Here is a 16,627-nt window from a genome sequence, read left to right as displayed (position 1 = left end):
AAACTCAGATTAACGCTAAAATATTTTTATGCCTCTACAAGTCAAACTGACCAAGAAAATTCAGGATTTATTTGTCTTTTCTAAAATGCACATTTTAAAAAACGATTGTGTCAATGATGCAGCAATTTCAAGGAAGATTCACACTGAAAGGTCAAAAATTGACTTACTATCATGATTATCTAGAAATACTCTAAAGATGTTTTCAGTATCTTCACTATATCACTGCCTTTGCTGCCATCATAACAATGAGAATTTTTAGGTAACTAATTATGTCAATAGGTGATATCCTCACTTCCATATGGTCTTCCTATACAGCATAGCTAAGGCTAAGGATTTTACTGATGAAAATTGTATCATGCTCATCCAAAGAAATTGCAACAATATAAAAAAAAAGCAAGCATATTAATATCCCAAGATGTCTCAAAGAAATCAGCTTTTGACCATGCAGCTCTTCAGACCAACAGCTTAGTGAAGGCACCTCAACAACTGTCAGCACCAGCTATATATTAAGATTCTACTTTAGAATTTTGACTAAAAATATCCAGGTTGTAGATGTAGGTCATTATTGTTTTCTATCTATTGTAATAGAAGTGCTTTTGTCTTCACTAGCTTCAGTTCTTTTAATTATGAAAGTGTATTGTTATTACTATTAAATTCATTGATCAGATAGCAAATGTTTCGCACAGATTTGAGCACAGAATTTCAATTATGAAAGGCACCTTTGGGTATTGGTCTTGCTCCATTAGGCAGTGTTCTTACAATATAGCTCCTGATATTTGAGAGATGGGACTATGATCCCTGGGAAATTATTCCATCTCTAATACTGAAAAGGTCTCCTGACACTCAGCTTAGATATTGAATCGTTCAAATTCACTCTTTTACTCCTACATATATTCTTGTAATGTGCTCTAAAGAATTTCACTCTCCTCTGTGGGAATGACATGCTGTGTGAGAGCCAAAAATGTCTTTTCTTTTTTCCTTCTCCATCATAACTTTCCTTCATTGCATTTCATTGTGTGGCCACTTACCTGACATGTGCCTAGAAAGCGCCAATTCTAGCATTACCATGGAGGGAGAGAAAGTTCATTGAGCATGCCCTAAGACTTTACATTCCTAATGATTATTAATGTTACTTGCATTTCAGAAGTTGCTCTCACGTGGTAAACATTATCTAACATATATGCATAGAGTCAATGATCCTTTCTAGGAGTCCCAACAACACAGTTAGAATTACTACTACTGAAGGTCATTGAAGGAAAAAAACCCAAACAAACCAAAAAACACCCAACTTACTTTCATATATATATATATGTCATATCACTTAATCTTGGATTAGGATGGGATTTGACAGGTTGCAAGTAAAAAACATGAGAGAAAACAATTGCAGAGGTGGAATCAAAACAGAGAGACACAAGCTTTGCTAATGTTTCCTTTCACTGCTCACCCAATATTTGTGTGAATACCCTAAATATTTTTTGCATCTGCTACAGCTTGCTTCCTTTGTGAACTCAGAATGAGAAACTAGGAGAAATGAGAACATTTGCTAACAAAGAATAATTTACAAATGGCATTTTCCTTTGTTCTTTTTGTTTTAATCAGACTTCATTCACCCTGATTTCATGAAACAATGGTATTAAGCAGCTGCCTATTATTTTGATTGGTTGAAGTAGATCACAAGGAATAATGTAAAATGTTACCCCAGGTATTCAGCTTAAAGCAGCAAAAATTGAGAGTGCTAGAGGGGAAAAGAACAACCTGTAAGACCTATAGCCCAGTGTTACTCCCTCTCACAAACAGGTAGTTACTCAGGATATGCATCATTAGGAACAAAAAGCAAGTCATTCCTTAGGTTGTCTTCAGTTCTCTGCTTGAAATAGTCACTAACCAATGTAATTAATCATCTAACTCTTCCTTCAGGTAAGTGAAAGCAATACAGCATAAAGCATTTTTAAAGAATACAAAAGATGCATTGAAAAATTAATATATCAGCAACAGTGTTGACTTTGGAGACTACTTTTTTTTTTTTTTTAATATAATGTAGTTGTATCTGTGGTATCTTAATATTTTCCTTTTCCAGGCATTTTGTTTGGTTTTCCTCCTCTTTCTTTTTTTGACTGATCAATTAATAATCGAATCAAAATAATCAATGATAAACTCAAAATAAAAGCAAGTCCTTAGATAAGGTTGTGCCAATAGGTGTGATCACATATGTTAATGTGATAAAACCCATCCCCTCCTATTACTCATTTGGACCCAATTTAAGACCTGAAGTCAAAGGAAAATTCCCCTCCGGTTCCTGCTCAGGTCTATTTTAAGACTGAATACTTTCCTGAAATTACATACCTATACCAGGTCCCTAAACTCTGAGATCTGTAAATTTTGGCAGAACAGAACCATTTAATTATAAAAGAAAGTTCCAGTGTGCCTCAGCAGTGACCACAGTCTATGGTGGTGCAGCACACAGCTAGAGTTAGCACAGCAGACAGCCTGTGAGGTCAACAACAATTTCCTCTGTTATAAAAAATTAGGTGTGCCACTTGCACCCCTGGCAACATAGCGCAATTGCAAAACTGATTCCCCAGGTGGATAAAGCTTCCACCCAATTAATCTAATTTTTTGCAGTGGTTCAAAAGCAATCTGCTTTAAATGAAAAAGTAATGCTGCAATACTATGTTAAGGATCTGATCTGGCTCTCACCCATGCTTAGGTCAACTTGCTGTTTCATGGGTCTCAGAGCAAGGCAAGATTGTTCAAATATATTGCAGATTATAACAAAGGGCCAGCAAAGAACAGAATATGTGCTGTGTGTACACTTACCTTGCTTTATTCACTTCAGCTAGACCTTCGCAGCTCTTATGTAAGGCAGCCATTTTAATTGACTTTCACTGATGATTTTTATTCTTTTTCTTTCTTTTTTTTTAAGGATGAAAGAAAAGCCTTTCACAAACTTATCTTCCCTCTTATCTAAGCATGGTATTGATCACAGAATTTGGTCTGCTACAGACTTGAATTCTTCAAGAGCCAGTCAGCCACACAGATACAGCATATTCCATCAACTTAACGCTTTATGTTGAACATAACAACATTAAAGAATAATACTCAGCACACATCAGAAGCTCTTTATGTAGCTAAGAAGAAAACTTTACGTGATGTTACAGGAAAATTAATTTGAATCCAGCAGCTTACCCACAGTCAAGAAAGTTTGTGTCAAATAGGAAGCAGAATAAGTATCATCCTCACCCTGCTGGCAGTGTTGCCAGTAAATGCATTGTAACTAGGTCTCAAAGCTGGATTTCCAGCCCATTGGATTTTGCATCTTGTTTTGTTGACTATTCAACAGGCAAGATCTTTAATCAATATGTTGTGAATAAATTTCTCCATTTCAAAGACTTTTAGGATAAGCCACAAAGTTTTTCATCATTTCATCAGCATAAATGATTTTTTTCATTGTTTTCTTATTGTTAGGCTATTTATAAGGCATACTTACATTAAATAGGGAGTTAACTGAATATGCAATTTTCTTTACATCAGGAAAACCTCCTAGGACTCAGAAATAATTATGTTTTTAATAGCATCTGATAGCACCATGAGGCATTGACTAGGATCATGGCCAATGCAAAGATATGATCCATATGGTCCATTTATCATCAAGATAATCATTAAGAACACCTTCCTCATTTTCACTACTCTTAAGTGTACGGGATCTAAAAAGGAATAAGCAATTAGAGAAATAAAATTAAACTTTGTATTCAAAGTTATGGCAACTCTTTTCTGACTTCTACATATTGCATATGAAATAATCCCAGACATACTGTGGTCAAAAGCAATACTTTGATATGACCGCGAAGAATCACCTTCCACAATGTCTTGGAAATACACTATATGGTGTTCTTGCCCTCAGCTTGCCCAGTCTAACCTTCTTCCCCAACTACTCCAGTTGCACTACTTAACATAGGATAGTAGGATTTATACAGGGGCCTGTATGAATCAAAAACAAGAACAAAAAACCTTCCAAAAAATAATAATCTTGGCTCAACCCTGTGGCTGTTAAAGTAACCCTGAGAGGAATAAAAAAGCCAAATTTAGAGAAAAGGAAAACTTCAGATATTTTGTTTAGCAAATGGAAGGGCGATTAATATCAAGAGGAGACTGGAATAGAATAGTGGAAAAAAGATAACAGGGAAATTTGCTCTTGCTCCCAGCCTCACACTTTCCCAACTCCTTTTGACTACCCATGCCAGGGAGACACTGCTTCTGCTGCTGCTTGCTTTTCCTCTCAGAAATTCGAGCACTGGAATTCCACCCAGCTGATAAATTATGTATCAAGGTTAAGAATACTTTTTGGTTTTTTAAACTAGAGTAATATTTCTGCCTGAATTTTGTAGTAAAAGACCTTGGAAAAAATGTTTGCAGTTAACTTCTTGTGCAAACACCCTGAAAAAAAACCCAAACAAAAGGACTGTGGAGCAGCATTATAAAAATACAGAAATTACTCAGTTTTTGAACTTCATATATCTAAGCTGTCTGGAAAGGAAAACAGTAATATATGAGCAGCAATAGTGCTGTTAAAACAACCAAAGACACCTATACAGACATTTGGTTTTTATTTTTATAAAAAAAAGATCAGATTTATTAGTGCCAATGTATGTTCATAGTAAGGTAACAGAAACTAAGCTAATCTGAGTAGCAACTTACATCAAAGGATATCAAAATAATATTTCTTGTAAGTTAAACATAATACTTTGTTTAAACTTGATTCTTGCCAACTAGAAGTCCTCGTTATCTGTCTATGAAGCCTTTAAAGAAAAGTTGCTACAGTCAAACAGGGTCCTGACAGAACTTGGCACGTAAAGAAACAATTCCATTTTCACTCATACAATTCCTCTCACTCCCCTGGAGACTCATTCATACAATACTTACATAATGCATATACTTTATGACTAAAGCCATGTATGGCCTAAAGCACATAGAATATCTCAGTTCTAAACGTAACATATCTCTACATCAAAAGCAGGTCACTGTATTTACAGCAGATGATCTCGCTCTGCAGATGGGGCTTTCGCTTGAAGATCCTTTTGTTCGCATACACTAAGATGTCTGAGTGGTCGAATTATTTATCAAATTAGAGGTGTATCTACAGGAAGATCTGTCTGACCGTGTGCGAGGATTCTAAGGCAATAGTAGTAGTTGTTCCACAGGACTAGTGCTGCCGTTGCAACCCACTCTCCCTTGGAGCAGTAAAGCCTTCCTTCTCCAGATGCAGCCAGGCGTAGTGAGACATTCATGATCTGCAAGCTGTTGGCTCAAAAGTCTAAAACTTCTTTGTTTGTTTTTGTTTTTAATGTTCATGGAATAGCACCATAGGAATTCACTCTTGATAACAAACAAATCCTGGGTCTGTTGTTTTGATTTGCTTTTTCCACCATCACAGATACTCTTACTCCCAGAAAAAAACCTCTTTGGGAAACCTCCCTCTTGGATACTACTGCAGCTTCATTTCTGAGTAGCTAAACCAGACAATTAGCTCATTCACAAAGAGGTCTGAAGAAATAAAGCTTAGTAGTGGTTCCAAATGTACTGCTGAAAACAAATTCAGTAGGAGGAGTTTCAGATGATCCTTGACTATTTCTGTTTCTCATGGACACAGATTTTGATTCGGGACAGGTTTTCATCTCAGTCTCTTTCTATGTTCAGTGCAAAATAAGAGCACATCATCAGAGATAGCTTACTTAACCAGTAAACGAAACATTTTCAGATGCTTACACTGTTCAAATTCAGTCAACTAGTGATTGGTCAACTAGTGATGACTGATGTAACAGTTCAGACTTCTCAGTCATTAGTAAAACAAAATACTCTAAAGATCAGTTATGTTTCAGAAGTAGGATTTTTCCAGTTTCAAAACACTGATAACCTGATATGACAGATGAATTTGTAAAAAAATACAGAACAATGCAGGAAGACCTTCTCGTTTCATATCTTCTTTCAAGTCCTTGTACACACCTTCTGCAGGATACAAAGTCAAAGCAACTAGATATAAGGACAGTATTCTGAGCGTGTGACCTGAAAGAGCTTTTTTCCCCTCCTGGACACCATACAATTATCAGAAGGAAGAACGGTCTGCAGGGTCACTTCCCCTGAATGCAACTGATTGAATCTGCACGCATCTATGACAAATGTCAAACCATGAACAAAAGCTTTTATATTCTCCCTGCATGCAAAGTCCTTTCACAAGCTTTGCAGAGACAGTCAAGTATGGAGTCTGCACATCATCATCTTGACTATTCCACTGGGATAGGTGATTTTGTTTTTTTATTTTATTTCAGTCTCTGGTCTTACAAGTTGTCATTTCAACTGAACTCATATAAAACATTTGTGCTAATAACTTCAGTTTAAAAAAAAGACACGCCTTCCTTCCTTTCCATTGTGCGTTCTTTCTTTCTCACTCTCCTTTTCTGGCATAGAGGTTCTTGTGTTATTTTTTGGTGTGCACGCTATCTGGATATTTTATACTTCTGTATCGTATATGAAATCCTTTCTTGTTGATTGTATCATCAGTATGAAAGTGAAGTAAAAGAGCTTCCCCTGCTGAATAAATTTCTTCTGGTGGCTAAAATAAATGAATAAACAAATAAATTATCTGTCCACTCTGTGTATTTATCCCCTTCATTCACATTTTTTCTCTTATGGATATTTCTCTTTTCCTGTTAAGCCTTGTTGTGTGACAGAAAACTTCTATCTCAGTCAGCTCTCAATTATAGGCTAGGAATTTTTGTGGCAGACTGAGGAAATGACAACCTAAACACCTAAAAGCTGGAGGTCAGCTTAAATCATGATGTTTGAATTTTTATCTGCTGGCAGAAATGTGCACTCTTTCAATCTTGAGCTCTGGGCCTGAAAACATCTTTTTGCACAATCTAAATAAATGTGGCATCATACTTTCTGAGTCTGATTTGACCTCTCCAATTTGTATGGAGTATCTCTGCAATCTTTTCTTATGAGACAAAGAAAACAAAGCTCCTCATACTTTTATCCTTCCCAGATGTCTTCTATAGTTCTGCTGCAGTCATGTAAGTGACTGGGCAGGACCATACACAATATAATTTTAGATGAACAACAGACTCCAGTACCTTTTTTCCATCATATTCTTCATAACCCTCATGATGGCCTGTTTTATTACTGAAGCACATTTATCAGAAGTACCAGCTGAACTACCAAGTCCTTTTTCTAAAGTTGAGAAGGTGGTAATATATACTTATAGTGCCTTTTTCTCACTTCAGTTCGGATTATTTTGCTTTCAATAGCTTTTCTATTTAATCCTGTCTTTCCCGTCTTTCCTATGCGGCCTCTGAAGCCATTCATCAATATCTTACCAGAACCAAAACAAAACAATGGCAACAAAACCCAACCACCCCCTCCACCACCCTCCCCCCCAAAAAATAAATTTCAACCCAAGGTTGGGCTATTCTCCAGTTTGCTGCTCTCCTACTTGTAAAATAGGGCAACTTGCAAGGAAAAATATTGTTTTGTGTAAATTAGTAGATGCTGGGCTCAGTTGATTCATTTTCATTAGAATATGTTGCCTACAGTTCAGTGGTAGCACCTTTCCTGCATCTTTAAGTGTTCAAAAATGCCCTAAAACAATTTAAGCCAACTTACAGGTAACTTGTCTGAATGACTGGGATGTTTGATCCAGCACTGTGGCTGAATCAAAAAAGTGGCATGTGGTTAATTAAGAGCTCCTATCATCTCATGTAGAGTCTTTCAAACCTTTTATCTAGGCAAAGAGCGTATGTATGAAAGTGTGCTGCATTTTGAACACATATAAAGAATTGATGAAGACTTGTGGCATCATTGCACCAGCTTTCACAAAACAGGCAGCCCACAGAACAATACAAGTCTAAAAGGAGAAATAATATATATCTTTTTCAGGATGTCACCTGGCCAATTTCCTCCCTGCCTCACAGTCAAAACATGTCAGAGATGCATATGGGATGTCAAGGCTTTCTTAAGGCCCATATTAAGCACACAGTTCAGGAGCACTTTTTTTCCCTAAAATCAGATTTAAATAGTAGGTAAGCATATTATAAATACTTCCCAAGCACCCCTCCCCCCATAAAATGTGACTTCTTCAAATTGAAAGAATTTTAATGTGATAATTTTCAACACCAGTACGTTTCTCTCTCTGTAAGGGAAAAAGCTGCTAACTATTTTTTGGGTGCTGTTACACACTCCACTGTCAGCTACCTACATTTTGACACAACATTACGATACTTTGGTCAAAAACTAGATAAGAATATTTATTGTTTAAAATATTTCAAGGGAATGTTTGTACTACAAGCCTGCAAATTTATATTAAAAAAAAAAAAAAACTGAAGCAGATAATCTAGTATCTTCATTATAAGGTGTAGTAAGTGAACCTCACTCCCTTCTTGACCCCTTCCTTCCTCTGCCCTGTCTTTCTTATTGTTTTTGTTGTGGAAGTAAAAAGAAGTTTAGTACCTGGTTACTTACCCCAGATCCACAAAATCGACCAAGTCTTACAGCTGTCTTATCATGACCATCAAATAGCTCCACATAATCATAACCACAGTCTGCCTCTTCTTCAACCTCAAAAGTCTGAAACATTAACTCGACTCGACAGCTGCGCTCTGCCACCAGGAGCCAGTCGCAGTCTGCCTGAACTGGATAGTTGTTATCGCCAAACTGAGCATGCGAGTACAGATCTTTGGGCTTGGTTTCAGCTTTCAGCCGACCACCACACTCTAAACGGAGGGGAAAAAAAGAAAAAAAAGGACGAAGAAGCTTATTCAGTGCAAATTAGCATTTTCTTTTCATAGATGCCCAGCCTTATTCAGGCTGAGTGCATTTTTATACCACAAGCAGCTCAATCAAACAAGATGTAGAGTGAAGTACTACCCAGAATGAATACAAATCCCTCATTCTGAGTTTTTCCTATATAAATTCTGTTTTATAACTACAGAGACTTGAGCATATTTCATAATTTTCAAGTGAAAGACAAAAAGACAGGGAACACCAAAGTCATAAGGAATGTAGTTCAAGTGGTAGGACATTCTTTGGGTAGGCATGTTAGAGGTGCCTGTGGCCAGCAAAGCAAGTGCTGTAGGTGGGGCATCCACATTTCAGTGGTGACAATGTTTCCACATGGGTTAACGACACCATTTGCAAGTGGCAGTGGAGGATCAGCTCTAGCACACATGTAATCAGCGATCAAGTGCGAAAGTCTTGTGTTTCATAGAAGTGTCAGCTTTAACCATCATGCAGTGCCTGGAGAGCCAGCTCAATACTAAACACCACTGCCAAGCTCGCTAGCTTGTTCACTGCATAGTTCATGGGCATGAGCAGGTCTTAATCTGCAAAACATCGTGTCCGGGAGAAAGCTGCTGCTACCAGAGAAAGTCTTGTAGCTGAAAGCCTCCTCTTGAGGCAAGTCTTGAGCAGGAAATCCTTGCCTTATGACAAAGCCATTATTTCAGTATAAATCTCTATTTTTACACAGTAGCAAAATGTATGTGGGGCTTTAGAGCTTGTTTATAACTGCTCAAAAAGTTCATAATTTAAATATGAATTAATTTTACTATATAGTTGAATAAGCTGTTCTTTAGCCAGTTTGCTGGAGAACAGAAATTGCTGAAAATGCACTGAACAAAATAAAAAAATAAAAAATACAGTGGCTAGTACTTTACCCTTTCTAAATATTTTCAGCAGCTATAATTAAAACTAGTATTCTATCCTAAACAGCCAGTGAATTCAGCTTCTACAGTAACCTAAATGTATAGGGTTTATGCATTTGCCAATTAAAAGGGCTATTGCAATGCAACAAAAACAGATGGAAAATTGTACCTAAAAGAAAAAATGAATTGTTTATTATGTTTCCATGAGATGCGTGGAGGCTTTTTTACTTTATGGGTACAAGGATTTCAATGAAAACAGCATAATTTAGTTTTGGTTTCTCATCAGGAACAAACCATCCCTTATAGCACCCATAAAAACACCAAGTGCAAATGAGCTTCAACCAACACCTGAGATTCATAAGTTTAGATTGAATTTTTATAAATAAATGAATAGATAATCCTATCTGCATTTTGATCAAATGTAGATATTATAAGTTGATCATTTTATAATAACCTGAAACAAATCGCAAGTTTCAAACATTTCTAAGCTTTGGTGAAGACATACTTTGAATTTGACTTCAGCGTCATGGACTCCACCCACATTAAACACGATGAATTGCAATGTTATATTGTGAGGAGTCACATTTCACCCGGGAGTTAATGACAGTATTAAGCAAATCCTTATATTTTAAAAACGTGTGTGGTTTTTTCTTAATAAGGAAATGAAGGAATCAAAACAGGAAATATAAATTATGTAAGTAGAGTAATCCATTATGCATGAACTGCTGTTCAACCTGAAATTTCAAATTTTTTTTGCTTTTAAAGAACAGATAGGAGCACATAATAAAGAAAATTTGCCAAATTGGATAGTTCAAAGAGTTATTGGTATTCTAATATACTGATTTCACACGCACACCCCTTTTTTTCTTCCTTTTCTTGATTTCATTTACTTCCTCTTTTTTTTTTTGACAGGACTGTTGCCAACATTAAGAACATCTCCCCGCTTCAGATATGGAACAGCTGCTAAGGAGAAAATGTTTAATGAGCTGTCTGCATTTTTTCCCTCTGCTTGCTACAGCGGACAGGAGTTTAAAGGAATCTTGTCGCCATACTAACAATGGCAGAAAATGGCAATTCACTTTCCCCTGCCTTTCTCCCACGGATTATAGCCTTATATTTTAGGATAAAGTACTGAATTTAGAAATCACAAGTCAAATTTTAAATTTCTTAAGGACTAAGTTGTAGTTTCAAAAGTCTACATCCAGCCAGCACAATGCCGCGCTGCATTAGGACGTGTGGGACAGGCTGTGATGGGTCTGCACAGAACAGCGCAGTGCTACGCAGCACCGCTTGCTTAGCCCTGATACCAGCACTAACCTAGCTGCACCACCCATCATGCTCTCCATTGCGCAGGTATGTCTGCTCTGCCGTAGGTACGATGCACACATCTAACTGTACAGGCATATGTCCAACTTGTCAAATGCTGTCGATCTGACAGCCCTGGGTGAAAGACTTTTTTCCTAGATCAGCTAAGGAACAAAACCCTCCTCGTGTTTCCTGACCTTTCTAGGGGCTTCTAGAACCCTTACAACCATAAGAGCAAATCAAGCGGTAGTCTCTTGGCTGTTTAACAAGCTGGACAGATGGGAAAAGCTTAAACCCACACTACCCGAACTAGTGAAGCAACGTTATAAATTTGATTCGACATTGCCATACTGAATTATTACAGTCATTTTGGAAGCAACACAGCATCCTAAACTGAGTGATATTTGAGATGTCCAAATTTGTCAGAGACATCCCCCGAGGGTTGACAGATAGGAACAGGACCTACAGCAGACCTGCAACCTCCTGCAGCAGTGGCTGGAGGCCAGGCAATGTAAATGAGGCCATACAGAAGGGATTTAGTTGCCTGTGTTAAGGCAACCAAATCACCCCCTGAGCAATGATGTTTAATGCTCTGTCAGGAGCGTTTTTATAAATTCCTTCTGGATGGGTTATGCCTTTTCTGAGAGGGGAAAATATAACATAATCTCTTTCTAAAACTGTGTTGCACTTTAAAAGCAGCATTTTATAAGTTTTGCTCTACCCAGGGAAGCCTTTCTATCCAATCCTTTTTTTTTTTTTTTTTGAAACTTTACTGCCTCTGCTGCTACAGTTCTATCCTGTTTTTTTGAAATGTTCAATGGAAATTTGGAATTTGGATAGCATTTCAAGCCAAAAAGTGTCACAGAAGGGAAATCAGAATCAGCATCAGGATCTACTACAATATGAGGCCATTACATCATGAAGATGCCAGGAATACAGCAGCACAGACACCTTTGAGCAGAGCATCCAGTTACTCTTTCACTGCTGTTATACTACACAAGTCCTTCTACTGTGCGAAATCTGCCAACAGGTCAGAAGTGAAGGGAGCAGCTTCCTCAGCTCTCCCTGTCTGTCTGCACAGCTATGCAGGATTGAGTGCAACCTTGCCTACTTCCATTGCATACCGCCAATTATTATTTGCTAGAAAAAATAAAATAATGAAATACAATCCACTGTTTATACACTTGTTAGATATCTATTCACTCACATGTGCATCCAAAGCACAGAGGTAAAATTCCCATGGAGCATCTGTGTTAGGCTCAAGACTGCAGGAAAAGGCTGCAAGATCTGAGTTGTCTCTCATTCAAACGCTACCTCAAAGCACAACCTGGTGATGTACTGTTCAACTTAGTGAGAACTTTGTGCAACAGCAGTTGACAGAAATAAATGTCCTTTCTTAAGAAGGCAAGCTATAATTTTTACAACATTATAAAAACTGGGCAGATTTTATACTTCAGACTTTCTCAGAAAAGCACTATTATGCATGCTAAGAAAGTTTTTACAGTTAAGGCATATAAAACTCAGCAGATATGAGGGAAATTCCAGCACGTCGTAACAAAATTGGCAATCTTTAGAAGTTAGGGAGTATACATTTGAAGTTCTTTCACATAGTGACTGCTCCAATTCTGCAAATTGAAAGTGAGAAGAATGAGACAGTAGTTTTACAACACCTGTTTCTAACAAGAGTTCTGACCTTTAATTATTTACCCTGAGGTAATTTAAAAATGAGTAATTATTACCATTTCTATCTAATTTTCCATCTAAGAGAAGGGGTTATTGTGGCATGGAAGGCAAACAATGGCATGCTTGTAAAAGAGGATTTTCCACAAGAAAAACAAATTGAATTACAGGTAGCTAAACTTTTCACATTCCAGGCCCAGATCATGAAGAGTGAATAGTTCATATACTGTTACTTACTGTCTTTCTCTAAAAGGGAAATTAAATTAATAAAGTATTAGAATTATTCTTAAGAAAGCAGAAGGGGAAAAAAGAGAAAATGCTAACATTGATATATGAGGATTTGTTAGCTAAGCACTACATGTCAACTTGATGGATACTCTGGGTAATATCAAATGATATTAACAGTGACTAAATCACCTTGACTACTATCTTCTATTAATAACTGCTGTCGGTCAGTAAACCTTATCTACTAGCACAGATATTTATAAGTATTTTCTGTACTAATATTTATTGCCAAATAATGGATGAATAAGAATGAACTTTGGAAAGTAAAGACAGACATTATGGCTGAAGAAGAAAACCAAAAAAACCTCAGAACCGCCTCGTCTTACAGCAGGCACTGGAAGTTCAGCGATTCAGCACTAGGGGCCACTGTAAGCCAAGCAACGTCGGGGAAATAATGTACACACTAGGAAAATGTCCCAAGAAATCTATTAATGCAATTGCCAAACACTATTTTCAGTGATTTCTGCCAAAGAACAAAATTAAATGGTAAATATGAAGGAGATGGTATTCTTAAGGTCCTAAGAAAGTCTTCAGTATTGTTTTTTCTTATTCTTCTTTGCCTTGTCTTTGCTTTTTAGCTCTACTGGAAAGTAATTGCTGTTTACACAAACCCCCGACTTTTGTTTAAGTTAGAACAGGAAAGTAATGGAGGTGCATCACATGCACCCATGAAGTATTGCTGTTACAACTACAATGAAAAGCTATTGAATCTTTTACAAACTAATGGCATGAATCCTAAGAAATATCTCAGATTGTCTATGCCAATATATTCATTTTATTGGATTTTGTTTCAATATCTTTTAACTGCTTACCTATGAGAGAGAGGGAGAAGGAGAAAGAAATGTGTAAAATATTAAAGAATACTTTCTGCAATCTCAGACTTTTCCTACTGTTCTTAAGGTTTCATTAGATTTAGTTGTAACATTGTCTTATCTGTTAACTCACCCCATTCCTATAAAATAAATGACTGAATACCTTCCACTAAAGAACAAAGGGGAAGTTATCGGTAAAGCACATCCTGATTTTCTGACCTGTAGAGTGCGTTGCTTGGAAGCCTTTTCTTTGAACTGATGCATCAGAAATGAAGCGGAGAAACATTTTGTTTCCAGTAGCAATAAGAGGATCTGGTATCTTATTGCCACACAAGCGTCCCAGAATTGGTGATTTTTCACTTTCACCGTCAAACACTTCCAAGTGGTCATAAGCACATTCTTGATGTTGTTCGATCTCAAACTCATTGAAGGTCTGGGGCGGGAAAAAAAAAAGCAAAATGACTCAATGTAGTACTGTGTTTACTGTACTTATATGGTACATATGTACTGTTAGTATGTTTCAGAATACAAAGTAGATGTAGTTAAGATGACAGATTTAACGTTACTGCCCCTACAAGCCTGTAACTTTGAATAACATACTGATTTTGAGAAGTGGAATAACAAGACAGTGAACTTTAAGAGGGCATCACCCTTCATACAGAAAGGGATTATAATTTTTATAGCCAATGAATATCCATAAAAGAACATTAAATCTAGAATAGTGGCCTTTCTGTTGAATTTGCACTGTTTGTAGGATTATTCCAAATTTCACAGAACATTCAAACCAGCAAAAAGCTAGAAATTATTGGTTCCTAAGATACTTGAGGATTGATTGAAACATCTGTGAAACATAATGCACCCCCCCCCCTTTTTTTTAAACTTATCTCACAACACAACTAAAGCCTTTGAGAATGACCTTTCCACATGAATGGTTATGCATGAAAGTTATATTTTCTAATCTATTATTTAGAGATCTATTTTTTATTATTACAACACTATTTCAGGCTGCACCCTTCATGCTCAGACCACAGTTTTGCTAGCGAAATCATTGTGAAAAATAACAAAATTATGTTGATTGTTTATTAAAAAAACTTCAGCAGACTCTTTTGCTGTCCTCAGCTCTCCCAAGAAAATTCAAATTGCTGCCATAGTTTGAACACAAACTGGGGCTCACAAATTTTATTTCATTTCACATCTGTGATGTTTCTTCTACACTTCAAAGCATTTATCTTAGTTTCTAAGCTCCTAGGGATTCTCAGTCTCGGTGCTCATGGCAGCTTGTAAGGACAAATTCAGGTCTATTAAAAATTGTAAATTTCAAGTCCTTTGGAGCAGACCCTGGCCAACTCACTTTTAAAAGCTATTGGAATTTAGATTTCTCAAACTCAGAGTGTCCAATCAAAGGCATTTCTGAAAGGTGTATGCCATACCCTACAGAAAATGTTAAAACACACACAACTAATACTTGCTTTTCAAATATGAAAGAGTAAAGCTTAATATCTGGTAATTTTCTCTCATGTAAACACTGAGAAGGTAATATACATATACAACTTTGAATTTTCAGAAATAACCTGCAATTTAAGGTGAAATTCAAAATCTGTTTTGTTCAACAAAATAGCATAAAACCACTAACTATAGATGTTCCCATGAGTAGTCATATAGCTGACCGTTCATGAAAAAAAAACGTTCATGAAAAAAAAAACAAAGCCAAAGCCACTCTAAAGGATTAAGAAGCAATAATTCAAAGGAATTATACTGAACTGTCAAATACTGAGCAAATATCATAATTATGCATTCTGTCTGGTACACCAAAGCAAATCTGACCCAATGAATCCCTTGTGGAATCCAGCCAGTGTGAAATGTGATGGTAATTTATATTAACAGCTGATCTAAAGGAAATACAAAGAGCTAACACAAAGTCTTTTGCCCAAAGAACCAGAATATTCAGAACAACACTTTTGTATTATGAAAAGTGAAGAGTTGCATGATGCAGTGGATGTAGGTTTAATTCTACAGGAAAGTTTGGGGTTTTATGTGAAGGGATTGAAACTGCAGAGGCAGTGAAAACAGCTGTACAGCAGTCCCTCCTGCTGCTATTAAATTGTAGTCAGCCATCCTACTTTTATGATGCCAAGTACGTGTTGTCATTTATACCCAAATAAAATCTGACGGATTAAAAAAAAAAAAAAAAAAAAAGGCAGAAAGCTGACAGACTAACTGTAAGGGAGTTAGTTAAATATAGGATTGAGTCAAGCCAACTTGGAATCAATGGGAGCAATAGATGTGATCCAAGAACAGCCTGCAGAACTTCGTTTTCTTTTAGAGGAAAATTGTATCAGTTTTGTTCACTTCTCATCAGTACCAAAAAAACCCCACTCTCTAGGAAGCACTTCTTACCATGAACTGTAAGACACACCTGTTATTTTTAATATTTGACTTATCACTGGGATTCCTAAGCCTGCAGGGGAACAGTACATGTATATTGGGTCCCACAAAGAAGAACAGAAAAAAGTCCTAAATCTGTTGTGAGTCTAGCAATTGATTTTAGCAATTACAAAGAGAATGAAAGGAATTTGTTTTTTAAAGGAAAAGCAGATCTTAATATTAAGTGTTTAAAAGCTCAAAATGCCTGATATTTCAAAATACCCATAGACAATCTCCATTTTTTTTTAAAAAGCATTCAGTTCCCAGCAGTGAACTAAGAGCAGGCTTGAAAGAGGAGAACTGACACAAACTTTCCTTAAAGTTGAACGTAACTGAATAGTTGCTGCCAACAGGGTTCACAGACAATTTCATAAAGTTGGCAGGATAATTAAATCACACTCTATCTTCCTGGGACAAATATTGTTGAAT

At 36.7% G+C, this 16,627-nt stretch overlaps 1 protein-coding gene across 1 annotated transcript in view; it reads right to left on the bottom strand.

Moving 5' to 3' along the window:
- Positions 1 to 5,318: 5,318 nt before the first annotated feature.
- Positions 5,319 to 16,627, bottom strand: part of TLL1 (tolloid like 1) — a 141,158-nt gene continuing 129,849 nt past the window's right edge. Inside the window, exons 19-21 of the mRNA XM_069786523.1 lie at positions 13,994 to 14,207; positions 8,512 to 8,762; positions 5,319 to 6,607 (exon numbers count right to left, since the gene is read on the bottom strand). Coding sequence (XP_069642624.1) covers positions 6,473 to 6,607; positions 8,512 to 8,762; positions 13,994 to 14,207 — 600 coding nt within the window. The 3' untranslated portion in view covers positions 5,319 to 6,472. The remainder of the gene's footprint in view (positions 6,608 to 8,511; positions 8,763 to 13,993; positions 14,208 to 16,627) is intronic.

This window comes from Haliaeetus albicilla, chromosome 1 (assembly GCF_947461875.1).
Source record: "Haliaeetus albicilla chromosome 1, bHalAlb1.1, whole genome shotgun sequence".
NCBI lineage: Eukaryota > Metazoa > Chordata > Aves > Accipitriformes > Accipitridae > Haliaeetus > Haliaeetus albicilla.
Note: the sequence above shows the minus strand (reverse complement) of the source record. Positions and strands in the feature narration are given on the sequence as shown.